Source organism: Anguilla anguilla, chromosome 1, assembly GCF_013347855.1.
Source record: "Anguilla anguilla isolate fAngAng1 chromosome 1, fAngAng1.pri, whole genome shotgun sequence".
Classification (NCBI taxonomy): domain Eukaryota; kingdom Metazoa; phylum Chordata; class Actinopteri; order Anguilliformes; family Anguillidae; genus Anguilla; species Anguilla anguilla.
In genome coordinates this window covers 70,803,855-70,819,383 of record NC_049201.1, presented here as the reverse complement: position 1 = coordinate 70,819,383, position 15,529 = coordinate 70,803,855, and the positions used below count along the sequence as shown (strand labels likewise).

The window sequence follows — 15,529 nt, the reverse complement described above, 5'->3', positions numbered from 1 at the left end:
TGCATGACTCAAGGAATGTCAGAAAATGCCTTACGGTTCAAAAGATATAGAAAAAAATGTTAAATGCCTTGTCATAGGGCCACCATGTAGTCAATGAGGATGTGGTGACTAAACAGTGGGTAACGTTTGAGAGCTTTATACCAAATTTGGTAGCTCCTTATTTTGGTAACACCTTACGGTTCTTGAAATCCAAATACCCTTAAGGCAGGAAAATATTTGCCAAAACAGATGCCAAAACTCCTTTGCTCAAGACCTTTAAGTACACAGCACATAAAAAGATTAGTCTTTGTTTCCCGGTAGAATCCACAGCGGCTGACAACTACAAGATTCAACAAGACTAACATCCTCAGGGCGCTCAGAGAAAGCATTGTGTTCTGTGCTCTTGTACTTATGCCACCTGTGTAACAACAAGCAGCACTTGCCGTTGCCATGGGACTAGCCACACTAAAGGCCACGGACTCAAAGTTTGGAGGGTGACTGGCACAAATACCAGAAGCCCCAGGATAAGACAGTGGAGCAAAGAGGGATAAAATGCCACAATTAACACAGCAATAACAGACTGAGGGTGGTCCTGAGAGGATGGTGTTGCACCAAGGGGAAAAACAAGTGGCCTTTGAGGGAACAGATAGGAGGGAGGAAAGAAGGGGAGAGGGTGAAAAGGAATGCAAGATAAAAGATAAGCTGTGGCAGGAGTACATTAGTGAGGGAAGGAAGAACAGAGAATAAGGAGCAGAATGCAGATAGAGAGAGGAAGAGTCTCAGACACCTACTTCCTTGCTTTGGCGGCTGTTTTCCTCATTTCATTTATTCGTTTCCATAATAAATGCGCAAGAACAAAGGCCTTGTTATTCCGTCTTATTTGGCCTCTATACAGATTATGCTGAGAAACCAATGCCAAAAATATTAGACGAGACAAACACGCTGCACTTTCATTTAAAAATGTAAATAAAAATCAGAGTGGGCTTGCCAACAGTTACACACTTACACAAACGTACTTTTGAAGTTAAATTTATTATGAGAAAAAAAAGCATTTTTAACCATATATAACTATCAACTGTACATTGTATATATTTATATATATATTAGTGATAATTAAATTTTATTACAAGCAAAATCAACTATAGACAAGACATCTTCTTACTGGCATTATTGAGAGATGGATCAGACGCGACTTAAGCTGCTCTAACACAAAAGCTTCAAGTCCCAGCCGTGGATGGTGATAGTTCAGCAGGCTTCATTTCTCACAACTGACATCATGAATGACTCGGCTCAAAGAAACCACTGAGAGTTGGTTTACAGTAAATGCCCATGAACATTGTGGCCCCCCCCCCCCAAAATATCAGAGTGCTTAGCTTATAACACACACATATTCCATGTCCAACAGATCTGTAGATACTGGAGAGATGGCATGAATGGAGAATTGTCATCTGCCATGACCAGGGATTGATGCTTCAATCATTCCAGGACTTGTACTATACCAGCAGTACTAAATAGGCAGTCTGAAATATAAAGAAGTCCTTGTGCTACTCCGAGATCATCAGTCAGCCTGCAGACGCCAAGGGTGACCAAGTAAAAACACTGCCCGGCACCCTTCATTTGATAGTGTCATCTACACAGGGTCAAGAATATTTTTTAAATCTCCTAACAATCTGCAAAATAACATTTTTTCTTTTACAGACGATCTGTTCATCTTAGCAAGGCCACCGTCAGAGCCAGTATGAGTAAAATGATCAATCCACAGATAAATCTAGTCAGTAAAATGCACAACTGTTTTTCTTTAGGTAAACAGTAGAAGTTGCAGTTTGTTGTAAGTTTACATAATTCAGTTCATTCGTAAATATTTTTTCCATAAAGTTAATGTAATGAAAATGAAAAACTACAGAACTACAATTTTCATTCAAATGTCCAATTATTATTATTGGGCCATCGCCTAAAACATGGTGCACAAGAAGAGACACCCAAATTCATTCTAAGTTGTCAAAACCACGGGCAACTAGCCTGTAGCATAATGGTTGCTAGGAGACACACTTCATGTAAACATCAGTGTTTACATGAAGGCTGCCAATATTTTAGTTTTCCTTTGACCCTTAAACAAAGAAATATGTCAACACTGTTCCATAAACCGACCCAAATGAACAGGTCCCAGAACTGGTCAGTTGCTTTGGACTGAGGCATGTGACAAAGCCATTAAATATATTAAACAAGTTCCTTGTTATGTGCATTAGCAGGGAGGAAATAACATCGGAGACCAAGCAAAATTTTAGGACGCAAGCAAACTGCATAATTAAGGTAGTAGAAGAGCACAGAATCTGAGTCATTAACAAAGACTTCGTCTGAAACGAGGCGTCGGCTCCCTCTCCCTCTCCCCTTCCATACGTTCCCTGTCCCGACCACAACTCTGATGCCAATTTGAACGTTTAGACTGATTTCAGCAAAATCAGTTGGATGTATTTTAACAAGTAAATTCAAGAGCGTTCTAATCTGTGTTGGGATTTTCTTCTAAAAGCGGCTACCCCCCATGTGTTTTATTTATAGACAATGACACAGTACTAAAATATTTCAGGCCTATTGCTCTGCGGCAATGACTTCCAAAAAGTGGACGGAGTGTCTGACCGATATGGATGGAGTTTTGCAAGAGAAAGGAAAGGGATTTTTTTTCCACAAATGATTCGGGAGGTGGGGGAGGGGGTATGTTATTAGGTTCTACAGTATTCCAGACAAGGCGATTCAGGAATGGCATATATGAGGTGTGGGTGGGGCCCACTTTGCATGAGGCTGTGGCTCCCGCTAGCTGTTTGAAAGGCAGCATTCATCAGTAAGGCAGGGACGGGTGGCACACCTATGCATGTATATATACTAAAATATATACACACATGCATGAAAACCTGTGCACAAACACACATTCACACACTTCATTTGTTTTACAGTCTTTAGTGTTCACACTCTTAAGCTGTGTGACAGTAAGCTCCCTTTTTAATCTGACAGCTGTGCATTGAGCCTTTTTCCATCCCTTCTCTAAAAATCAGCAGTAATCCACTCTGTGCAATGCAATGATCCCTTTAGCAAATCCAAGAAAAGTAGTTATTGCAATTCAGGCTACTTCAATCTCTTTCCTCCGTTGCAGATTGCAAATTAGAGTCATTTAAGAAACTCTTAGTGCCCCCCCTCCCCCCCTCCCCCCGAAGTCAGAATCTGGTGATGGTTACTCCAGCATCACCGACGATGAGCCTGGCCATGGACGGGTGGATCTGAGGGAGAGCAGAGAGAATGAGGGTTAATGAGACAGTGTGGGACACAGGACCCCAGACCCCACATCACACCATGCAGACTGGCTGCTGCGGCTTGGTGTACATCGGCGTACACAACACACACACTGCCCTACCCACCAACACCACACAGAGCTCCCTCCTTATGGGAGTTAATGTAAGCACATAGGCTACATTTAGTAAGGCCTGTTGTTTTATGTAATTGAGTGCATCACAGGTGCCTTTAAGACACACACATGACGTGTTTTACGAACGTGTTTCACGGAAGAGCAATTAAATGATCATGTTAGCAATGTTTCAGGTATAGCAAAACAAGTCCATTAGCGTTCACATATCATTCCCTTGTCTGACGTGGTTCTGGAACTCGGTCCAGAGGTCCACTGTGTGAGCTACTTTCTTCCAATCTTTTAATCGATTACAGCTAATAAAACATGCGGTTACACAATATTTCCCCCCAAGTCATTACCACAAAACAGGTTTGGCTCATTGACTTTGGTTTTTTATTTTTATTTTTAAAACAAACTAAGTTTCTCAAATCATTTCATTTCAGTGGTGAGTTATCCACACTTTCAGTAATTAGGACCCCACACTGTTTTATATATGGAAGTCTATAATTGAATCAATTTTTCAAAATTAATCTCATTCTAAAGGAATCATCTCTCATATAGTAGCTACATTAAGCCATTTCCACTTCATGTGGCATAAAGAGGTTATCCCACAATAGATATAAAAAATGTCTAAATAACAATCATTATCAGCTTCTTAAAATTCAGGGGTGGAAATTATGGTTGAAGGAAGTGGGGGGGGGGGGGGGGTGTTAATAAAAAATATTTATACACAGGAGGCTCCAGAACATTTCAGTCTGCAGTTCTCCACCTGATGAAATCACATGCTTGACATTGTCCAGTTAAATTCTTCCAAACTTTCAGCGTGCCTATATCCAGTTTTGCTGCCAAGTCTTTTTATAGTTGCCTCTCCGTGAGTAGCTAAAAGGGCATTTCTCTCCCACTGATATTTCCTCTGTTTGCTCTTGCTGATTTGCCCTTTTCCCCCCACATGAAAGCACTCATCTACCCCCTGGTCCCGTGCACTGAAATGTATCCCATAATCCCCTGCTCATTTCCAGCCACATGCTGAGAGTATAATTAAGGTAGCATCTAACATTCAACCGTCTGCTTGTGGTCATTGGGCAGTCACTGAAAAGATTTTCTGAATTGGGGATAAAAACAAAAAGTTACATTATGGACGCAATTTGTGGTGTCACCTTAAGAATAGTTCTCACATATTTCCACTATAGTCCAAGTTTTAGTTTATTGTGGGGAGATTAAGAGCGAAGATCAGAATATTCTAGGACACAACATCTTTCTTTGCCCACTGAACACATTCCTCATAGTCAACAGTGACAGGGCCCTTAGTCCTTGGTGTGTTTAGCTAATTTCCTGAGAGTGCCTCAGGCACTGTCAAATGACACCAACCAGCCCTGGGGCCGCCTGGGCAAGCAGTGCAGGACCTGTCATTCTACCATACGATTCTGGTTTCACATACTGCAGACAGAGTGAGCATCACTATCAATCAATCTCTTTTCAGTGCCAATTAGAAAGCGATACAGCACAGGAAGCTCCTGTCCTGGCTCATAGATTAACTCAAGGTGACTTCAAATGCGCCCAGGGTATATGTGGACGCCGACCTGTGCAGGTAAGGTAGTCAGCTATGTTTTAAGCATAAATGAGATCACACCCTATTTTACCATTTTATATTTATATATTTGTATATATTTTCCAATCCCACCCAAATTTGAAATGTGCAATTCGCAAACTATGCACAAGCGTGCTGCCGGGTCGGGGGAGTGAAGACAACTCTTGGTTCTCCAGCGAAACTTGCGATGCCTGCCAGCTGCTTCTCTTCACACCGCAGCCACAAGCCACGCACGGGGAGGAGGAGGAGATCATACGCCTGCGCAGGCATCAAGCTACGAGCGCCCAGATGGCCAACAGGGCTCGCTCTGCTAATGAACACTGCTATCCCTGTCACCTGTGCCCATCCTGTATAACCCCTGGGCGACGCAAACCCAACCGTGGGGTTACTGGCCCGGTCGGTATTGGCACAGGTCGGATTTCGATCCGAGACCGCGGTGCTCAGAAATGCGCCGTAAACGCCGCTTTTACCGGGTGAGCCACCCAGCAGCCCTTATACCATTCTTTACAAAAAGAGTGAATTTATTCTGTTCCCAAACACTACTTCCACCTCACCTGAGCCTGCAGGGGTCCATAGGGCACCAGCTCTCCGTCAACTGTGAGCGTCCCACGGGGGGAGAGGGGCTGCAGACGGAAGGCCCGGGCCGGGACGTGGCTCACGTATGGGGAGGACAGGGACAGGTGAGCCCCCCTTTCCATGGCCAGGAAGAGCCGCAGCAGGGTGGCCCGGGAGATCCCCGCCCTGACGAAGGTGAGGTGGATGAGGCCATCGTCGAACTTCGCCTGAGGGGCGGCGTGGAGGTCTGCTCCCAGGTGGGTCTGGTAGAGGGCCAGGACCAGGACAAAATCGCCCTCTATGGTCACCCAATCCCGGGTGGGCAGGGGCTGGTCCAGGGGCGGCAGGAGGTCGTCCCGCGGAGGGTTGAAGGCAGCGGGGGCGAGACCTCGGTCCTTGAGGGGGCCGTCAGGTTCGGCGAGGTCGAAGGTGAAGGACGAGGACGACGGCGAGCGGAGGGAGGGGGACGACGAGGCCGAGTTGGGCGTGTTGGAACGAGGGGTCAGGTAAGAGGGCGCGCGGGGCGAGGAGCACGTCGGTGACGAGGGAGGCGTCGGAGAGAGGGCCATGGAGAGGGAAGGCAGCTTCGGGGGGAGGGAGTTGGTGTGGGGGTGGTGCAGGAGGGAGAGCGGTCGGGGTCTGGAGGCGTTCTGGTTCTGGTCCAAAGACTTGGGCTTGAACATGAACGGGGAGTGGCGGAAGGGCGAGGAAATGGTGAGCGCCCGTTCTCTGGCCACGTCCAGGGGAAAGGGCTCCTTCTGGAAATACGTCCCGTTCACATCAATCTCATCATCGCAGTAGGCGCCCGAGTCCTCCGGGGAGGAGGAGCTCTGCACTGGAGCTCGGCCAAAGAAGGCGCTGGCTATCTGGCTGGAAGGGGCCGAATTCTTGCGCAGGCTCCTCCGGGCCTCCTCCGGCTGGCTGAGGTACGGGTCACACCCCTCCGACTCGTCGGCCTCTGTCCCCATGTCCACCCCGTCCCCTTCGCTCAGTTCCCTCGCTGCCAGAACGCCTTCGCGCTGCGCCTCACTTTCCTCAGCACCGGGGTCCCTTAGTCCCCTGGTCTCGGCGTTCCCCTCTGAGAGCTGCTCCTCCTCTTCCTCCTCCGTCTGCCCTGCCTTCTCTTCTTTCTCCGACATCCCTTCATCCGCTTCATCCGCGCTGTCGTCCTCCGTTTCCATCGCGTTCGCACCGCGCGCTCGCGACTTCTCTTCGGCCTCCAGCGCCCCTTCCCTTTCTCGGTCCTCCGCCAGGCTGCTCGCCCTGGTCACCCCGACGCCCCTCGCCCTCTGCCGCCTCCTCTCCCGCTCTCTCTCCCTCTCCTCTCTCTCCCGCTCCCGCTCCCTCTCCCCCTCCCTCAGGCTCCTCTGCTCGCTCAAGCCCATGTCCGAGACGGTCCTGTGGATGGGGGTCCTGCAGAACCCCTCCAGCCCCTCCGTGATGCTCCGGGACAGGAGCCGTTTCTGCGGCGGGGGGCTGGCGTCCGGAGAGGCCGCCACCGCCGAGGGGGGCAGGTAGGACAGCCGGCCCTTGTAGGACCTGAGGGAGGCCAGCCGGACCAGCGTGCCCAGGGTGAAGCGGGCCGAGCCCAGGCCGCGGTAGCGCTCGCTCTCGATGTCCACGTCCGACACGAAGCCCCAGGCCACCGACAGGAAGGAGAAGAGGCGCCTGGGGGCCGGGCGCCCGTTCTGGGAAGAGGCGGGGCTGGTCGTCACGGAAACCAGGTCCATGGGCCTCACCCCGCCCCGGCAGAGCAGGAAGCAGCAGTTGAGCAGGAGGGGCTCCCGAAGGCACATGTCATAGCTGATGGTCAGCACAAGAGAATAAGGGTGTTAGCGCACTGATGAGAGACAATAAGCCAATGCAGCCTACACAGTGACTAGCACAGCGTTAAGTTGACTTAACTGAAGGAAGAAAGAGAGAGAGGAACGTTTTCCACCTTATCGTTTGTGATAAACTGATAACGCCCAAACACTCAAGAGAGCTTATGCAAAGAAAAATCACTGGATAAGAAACTGCCAAAGATAATTAAGAGGTCAGAGTCCAAAGTTTGGCCTTGATTAGAATGGACTTGTGTCAGTATGCAATCAGCGAAATGGCGAGCATAGCGTTTGCCTAAAAAACAAACAAAACGGAAAAAAGCAGCGATACACTGACATACCAAGAGGCACGCTTGTGAGAAAGACCGGTCGAAAGTCTGAGAGAAAAGAGAGAGAGAGGTGTGCCAGTTACCCCGCGTAGTGGTTAATTGAGCCGGCGAGGGCATTGCCAGAGCCGCAGGGCAGTATGCCAACCGGTGTCTTTATTGCTTGTTCCCAGTCTGGACGCTCCATCAGGCCATTGATGACCTGGGGACAGGAGGAGGGGAAGAGAACAGCGCATTTCTAAAGCACATCGAGCCTCACTTCCGCCAGACCAAGAGGGACGGCCGCCTAGCCTGGCAGAGTGCATGTGCCTACTTATCTCAAGAACAGCAAGCCCGATTCACGAAGGGAGAACGAGCGTCAGGGCAAAGTCGTCAGAGACGAGACGCACAAAGCACATTCACTCGGCACACTGCGGCCCCGGGCCCGTGCTCAGCAGGAGGGCTGACCGAGGATCCGATTGGCCTTTTTTCCCCCCCACAATGGACGAGGTCATAATCAGAACCTTCGATCCTCCTACTCTTGAATACGGACCCTGGTCCCTTACGCATCAAAACCCTACTTGGTGGAGCTGAGCCTCATTACCAAAGCCAGCTACCAACAGTGTTTTTCAGTTTACATTAAAACGACTCCTTTTTAAAAATGTAAATCACGAATTCCGTTAAAAATCCAGTTATAGTATGCTTTTTTTCAAAAATTTTGTCGGGTTCAGCTAATGAACAGGCCCCAGAAAGCACAATGGGTTTCCTAAATGACACAGGGCTGGCTGGGCATATGCAAATGCACACACCTCATGTAGCAATCCATCTCCAGAGACGATGATGATCCCATCCCACTCTGGTAAAGAGATCTCCCGGATCAGCTCCCTGGCATGATTTTGCCGCTCTGACGAAAAAGGAAGACGGCAATTTACTTGTTTTACTTATTACAAAGAGTTGGCATAAATGAGTGATGAGAACCTAAACAGAAAATGAAACTGTACAGCTGAGTTTACTTGACAGCAAACACAGCTAACTGGTATGGTTGAGTTCACAGGGCTCTCACCAGTCTGGATGAGGTTGTAACTGATGTTGGCCTCTCTGATCATTGGCAGGATGTGAGACTGACACCACTGCATGGCCTGGCCCCGCCCACTGAACGGATTGACCAAAAGCAGCAAGCGACGAGGGCGGGGAAGCAGACTTCTGCTGAATTCTGCCAAAAAAAAGACAGGAGGCAAAAGAGAAATAAAGATCTGTTTAGCTGTTAAAAAAAAAAAAAAAAAAAAAAAAAGTTAAATATGGGCTGCATTGCATGAGCTGACACTGATCAGAACAGTCTGCCATTACTGTGCACCAGTGAAGTCCATGCAATGTGCACCACATGGCAGCGGCACTTTTAAAGGAGAATCAGAACCCAAATACAACAATACAAAACTGAGAGTAGCACAAGTACCCTCTCTCTGCACGTTTGAGTGATACACACCATGTGTGCAGGGTGCAGATAAGGAAAAAGAGAGTCGAGGAAAGGCAGTGTTAGATAACCCCACACGCACACAAGGGCAGGCTCATAAAACACACACCTATGACCCCACACACACACACACACACACACCTGTTCCATACCCCCACATCACACAGGGCATGTATGTGTGCAACAGGACAAACAGCCCACTAGCAAGGACAGTAATCCCAGCCCACCATCACTTGACAACATAGAGCACTGAAAATATGGCAATCACTCACACAGGCCAAACTACTAGAGCTTTCTACAGGAAATAAGAAGAATTACACTTAACCCCAACTGTCAAAAATGCAAACATCTGTTACACAATGAATTACTGAATTAAACGAAATGACCTAAAATGGTATATGCCATTTTAATCACCTTTAGAAAGATTAGTACAAATGCATGATAAGGAAAATCTGGGGCTGATGACGCATCAGGTCAATACTACAAAGCTTGAGCCATTATTGGCCGATACCAGTACAACCCTTATATTATCATGCGTCCCTAATTACAGTATTAGGCTACCCAACTGTACACTGATGTACACTCCAGCCCTCATGTATGCTAGTCTATATGAAAGCACTCCAGGTAAGATTCTGTAGTAAACAGACAGACAGTGGTCAGAGTGCACTGGCCAGCAGTAGCTAGTCTATACTGACTGGCAGCAGCTGGTCTACATGGCAGCCCTCCAGGAAAGATTCTGCAGTGAACACAGACCAGACTGACAGTGTTCTCAGAGTCCACTGGCAGGCAGTAGCGAGTCTATACTGACTGGCAGTGGCTAGTCTCTATTGTCTGGCAGCAGCTGGTCTACATGGCAGCTCTTCGAGCAGGATCCAGCAGCAGACGGAGAGCAGACGGAGAGCGGTCGCAGAGCGCACTGACCTGTGGTAGAGCTGACGGTCATCCCCCTGAGGAGGCACTGCACCGCGGCCGACCACCTCTCCGCCTCGGCTCGGCTCTCGGCCAGGTACGCGCGGACCTGCCGCCGCCTGGACACGCCCTTCCGCCGGCGGCCGGGCGGGTACCAGTACAGCACCAGCAGGGGGGGCGCGGGCGCGCGCGGGCAGCTGCACCCCGCCAGCTCCGCCAGGGGCAGCAGGAGCCGGCCCTCCTTCCCGGGCCGCGGCGCCAGCCTCTGCACGTGCAGGTGGGTGGGGGTGAGGGTGAGGGCGTAGCTGGAGGCCGTGGGGGCCGCCCCTCCGCCCGGGCTGTTGGGGGAGCCGTTGCCGTTGCCGCCGCTCCCGCTCCCGTCGGCCCCGCCTCCGCCCCAGCCTCCGAACTGGGCGTGCAGGAGAGCCTCCGCCGGGGCGTGGCTCAGGGGGTCCGGAGTGCGCATCATTAACTTGGGGGAGGGGCCGCGTCAGTCTTTCGGCGCTGAAGGTACGTGTGCAGCAGGTTCTTCCGAGCAGACGGGCGGGTCTGAGGCACGCGGGTGGTCCCTCAGAAAACGCAGCCCGACGCGTCCATCGCTGGCTCTGATGTCTGACTGCAAGTACGGGCGGCTTTGCATGCGATTACTCGTACATGTCCGTTTGCACGCACGCAGAAACCCAACTCCCCCGACTGATTTGCGTTTTGGTGTGACTGGATTGTACAGATCCGCAATATGTCTTCCCAGCTGTGTGAGAGTTTGCCTTTCACTCTCTCCACAATGATGGAAAAAAAACACCTGTCCCTGATTTCACTAATTAATTTCACACTTCAGCATTCAATATGCAGAAATATCTGAATCCAAAAATCTCACTTGCAATTTAAAGATGGTATACAAAAAAGTCAGGATTTCGGTAAATCCATCAGAATTCGATAATTCCTCTCAGCAGAATACCAACCAAAGAATGCTCTCTGATCCAGAGGCCAGTCAAAGGAGTTAAATTTCAGAATTCCTCCAATCCCCACAGGAACTTGTCCTAAAGTGCTTATCGTCTTTGAGTAATTGTCATATCGACTGCTTCATTAAGGGATGGATAGCACTGTTTGTAAACAGTGTCTGATTCACCAACAAAAAAGGTTACAGTGTAGAAACTAATAAACAATTAATTAGTTGCATTAAAATAAGACTTGTTCAAACAATCTCTGAAGCAGCAAGAAGGCCTTTTTTCTCAAAAAAAGGAAAACCTTAAATAATATTAATACTGAATAAATGTAATATAGGCTACATACTAAAATATTTCAGACTTATATTTTATAAAATAACCTTGAGTCGAACAAATGAAAAATATACTTAAATTATTTAACTATAGCTTTGTTTAGTGTTGTTAATTAGGGAACATCATAATGTATAACAGTGTACAACGTTGTATACACACCAGTTTCTGTTTCTTGAGGTTAAAAAATGGCAGTATAGCTATTCACTGAAGCTAAACTGAGAGGGGACAAAATAGTCTAGAAATGTACAAATGCTACACTGATGTAGAAAAATGTCAGATAAATATGACGCACTTTATCGCAGTGTGTACATTTAAGACCCCTCGACATGCTGTTTTCAAGTGTTGCAAGGGGATCAAATCACCCGTAGTGACTATAGTGTCAAAAGATGTGGCATTTTCAGAACTGACCTCCATAGATGCACATCTCTCACAGGAGAGAGCAGGAAAACAAAGGAAGACAAGTTACTGGGGCTCATAAGACTTGGACTGTGTTGATTCACCCTAAGGCAATACCTCTGGATGGCAGGATTTCATCCTATTGAAAAATGCCACAAAATCAAGTATTTGCACTCCATGAAAGTTAATTACAAACTCTGCTCTGATTTGCATTTTCCCAATTCTCCAAAAAAAAGGGAAATGAAAAAAGGAAGCGTCGTAGCTAATAGTTCACTGAGGATGTGTTGAATTAGATTAATGGTCTTCTTTAAATTCAGTGTCTGTTAAGCTTGAGGACCCATCCCAAAGACACCCTAGAAAGAAAACATACAGAAAACAACCCATCAACAATTACAATACAAAACCATTGTCGACTTACAGCATTTGCGAAACGAAAATGCCGAAGCGAAATTCAGTGCGAAAATACCAATGGCGTGTGTCAGACAGGAAAAAGCTGAACAGAAACCATGAAGAAAAGCCAGACACGCAGTTGTGTTCCAAAGGTGAGTGACGAAGTCTCTGATTGCAAAAGTGCAAGCTGGCTGAAGAACAGAGAGTGTTGTTCAGCCAGTCTGCACTTTTTCTTTTTTTTTTTTTTGAGTGCAATTGTGGTCAGGCTGTAACCCTGGAATTGTGGTCAGCCTGTAACCGTGGAAATTAATTTCCCGCTGCTATATGATTACCAACAAAGTAAGTGTTTTGGCGTGGGGTGTCCCACAGGATTGTCCCACATACACAAACACTCCTAGTAAACGAAATATGCCAACTCTCAGAAATCACAGCAGCATAATAACCAACTAATACCTTGAAATTACAGCCTGCTCATTTGACCAGATGCACATACATAGACTAGAGTGAACTGTAATGCAATTCCGAGCGCCCAGCATAACTGCTGAAATCCAGATTCCCAACTAATCTCTCAGAATTGTGCACTCTCCCAGACCAGCTGTGCACAGATTTAAAACCTGATTTAAAGTGGCCCAACTGGCAATGGCATAATGCCAAGCTTGAACAAGATCTACCGGGTCCTAGCTATAACAACATTAAACCTGCTTTTAACAATGTGGACTATAAAGGTGCATCACACACACGCACGCGCACGCGCACACACACACACACTTTATCGCCTTTCTATGTACACATATGGTTTAAGCTCTGCATTGCAGTTGTGATGGTTTAACTACAGATAGCCTACTTAGGGCCAAATATGCAAATGTGAAGTGACAGGAATTCATGTTCCAATCTTTTTTTTAATGAAGCAAATAGCCTAAAGCTCCAGGTAATAACCAATTTAGAAAAGCACATTTCTACACATAAAAATTATACAGGGTTTTGTAATGTTGCAATAAATAAAACATTGTTAAAACAGAATACTTGTGCCATTGGTATGATGGGCTATATTGTCATAATTATGAAATATGCATGCATAAATACTATTCCTGTAGAATGAGGAAAATAACCAAAAAAAATTGAATGTTTAATTACCTTAACAACAATTAAATGTGATTAGGCTAATATTATTTTAAAATAGCAACAGGGACAGGCCCATCTTGCTTTTTTATGGTAATGATTAGCCAGCTACCAAAAGCTCCATAATTGGTAACTACCCATTACAAATATAAACAAGACAAAAGCATCTACGCGACAAATCCTGGTTTAGCGATATTAACGTTGTCACAGCAATTGTTTCATAGCTGCATTTCAGTCCCCCTAGTGACAATGCAATGACTAAGCAGAAGAGTCTGGGACGAGATGTGCTGAGAATTCTTAAGTCAGGACAGGTATAGTACAAGATAACGTTTAATTAATAGTAGTTATCCCACAAGTACATCGCTCTTTAGTTATTTATCGTCTTGTTTCACTTATAAATGATGGTATGGAGAAATACAGACCAATATCCGGCAATTCGCCAGACTGTAAAGTTAAGCATTCAATGTGCCAAAAACTACACCATCGTGCCCATTGTGTTGCACTTTGTGCCCTTGTAATATTGGGCGGGGGCGGTGTTAAGCATCGCTTGTTCAGCCACAAAAAAAGAAAAGCATTGTGGCAGGGTTATAAATAGATCTGATCTTTTTTTAGGAAAATTATAATTAGTTTATTTAATCGTTCCTGGCTTTCGTCGTGGTCATTAAGGGAAATGGCGCAGAATGAAAACGGACTAGCTTGTGTATAGAATGAAAACGTACTGGCTTGTGAAATAGCCTACAAATTATGGATGTGTTGTCTGAGCGGGATAACGTATGGGAGAAAAATGTTTCATGCGGTCACATGTGCTTGTTTCTGGCAGGTCAGACTCAAATAAGTTATATCCACAGTACAGCGATCCTTCAATAAGCAAACACGTGGGAAACGGCAAGTGTAACTTACTACATCGACGCCTGTGCTCTTCAAATCTGATATGACACAGTCGATCGATGGCATTAGCTAATCCCACCTACCACCTTAAACTACTTTCCAGCTACCGACAGCGCTGCTGATTTACAAAAGCAGTCCCACAATGCCGCATACCTTCATGACAACTGACAACAACACCCCCCACCCCACCCACTCCCGTCTTGTAACTTATCTTACCCATGAAAGGTACTATGTTGCTTAAATACAAAAACACATACGTTAGTCATTTATTGTTCAGTTTCCATCCAAAATTATATAGTCTTCGATAGCTGTCGCATTACGTATTTAGCAAGCCATGATAAGTGGGATATAAAATCTAGGCACCGTTTTTAACGGAGAATAATGGTCTAGCGTTAGCAAATAAGTCAGGTGTTATTTAACTTCCAACAGCACAATGAGTAAAGCCATAAATTCGAGATCTATTAAGACATCACAGAAAAAGTGTTGAACAAAACCACTTAAGTTCGTCATTATTAATGTCCCATTACAATCAGTAAAATTATTTTTCGCGATTGGTCTACCGTTAGTTAACGGTAATTGTATTTAGATAATATACTATGGAAAGTTTTCCTTCTAAAGTCAGCTACCCAACGTTAGCTCCCAATTTCAACGTTTGTGGAATATGTGAACGCTTCGTAATAAATTATACATTTACCAAGACTACAGTTATGGCAATAGCTCGCTATCAGATGGGAAGCTAACTTGTTTCATAAGACAATCCACAAGTTTCCCTTGGAAGCACGAACCCTGAATTGCTTAAATTCAGGAAGAGGAGGCTAGCTAGGCTAATGAAGATAGCACTAGCTCCCTTGTAAACCTTGTCCTGGCTGTAGACTATAGCTAAAATGTGAGCTGACATTGGCTAGTTGAGCCATGTAATGAATTCACAGATTACTCAAAAGTCACGATCATAGACATAGCTGACTGACTAGCCGGTCGTGCTAACTCACACGAACCACCACTAGTGGTTAGCTAGCTAGATAACTTGAACGCAGCCAGTCAGCTAACTTGCTACGGCAAGAGCTTTCTGTAACTAACGTTACTGTAACCTTAGCCTTGGGTACCTAGCTGATAATCTTTAATGCCTGTCGCTTGATACTTACAGACGTATGCTAATTACAGACTGTTAGTTTCTATTATTGCGGCCATCTGTTTTGAATGCATTATAGTAAATGAACAGGTAATAGGGAAAACTCAATTACATTACCTCATCTTTTCGCTCCCAGCGACGGCGTTAAGTCGCTTCGTTAAATATATTTGCTTATCCAGGAAGTGTGCAGTAGGGGGAGCCGATTTACTTCGAAAAGCAGTATCAGCAACCAATGAGAATAACGCAATGAGACATTTTGGCCCACCTCCAGCCACGCTCTAACCGTTGTCGCTGCCAGTAACGATTTGA

At 46.3% G+C, this 15,529-nt stretch overlaps 1 protein-coding gene across 1 annotated transcript; it reads right to left on the bottom strand.

The window, feature by feature from the left end:
- Positions 1-992: 992 nt before the first annotated feature.
- sphk2 (sphingosine kinase 2) lies at positions 993-15,441 on the bottom strand. The gene is made up of 7 exons (XM_035382925.1): positions 15,338-15,441; positions 10,034-12,047; positions 8,705-8,854; positions 8,451-8,545; positions 7,749-7,864; positions 5,516-7,319; positions 993-3,248 (listed from the first exon to the last, which is right to left on the bottom strand). Exons 2-7 carry the CDS (start codon positions 10,488-10,490, stop codon positions 3,186-3,188), a joined length of 2,685 nt encoding a protein of 894 aa, XP_035238816.1. The 5' UTR covers positions 10,491-12,047; positions 15,338-15,441; the 3' UTR covers positions 993-3,185.
- Between the last annotated feature and the right edge of the window lie 88 nt (positions 15,442-15,529).

Bases quoted from the DNA above. Each gene is read 5' to 3' on its own strand.
- sphk2 (XM_035382925.1), bottom strand. From the start codon at position 10,490: ATGATGCGCACTCCGGACCCCCTGAGCCACGCCCCGGCGGAGGCTCTC. The intron at 7,320-7,748 runs GTAACTGGCACA...GCTGACCATCAG, and splicing joins TCAATTAACCACTACGCGGG to CTATGACATGTGCCTTCGGG. The intron at 3,249-5,515 runs GTGAGGTGGAAG...GCTCTCCCTCAG, and splicing joins ATGGACCCCTGCAGGCTCAG to ATCCACCCGTCCATGGCCAG.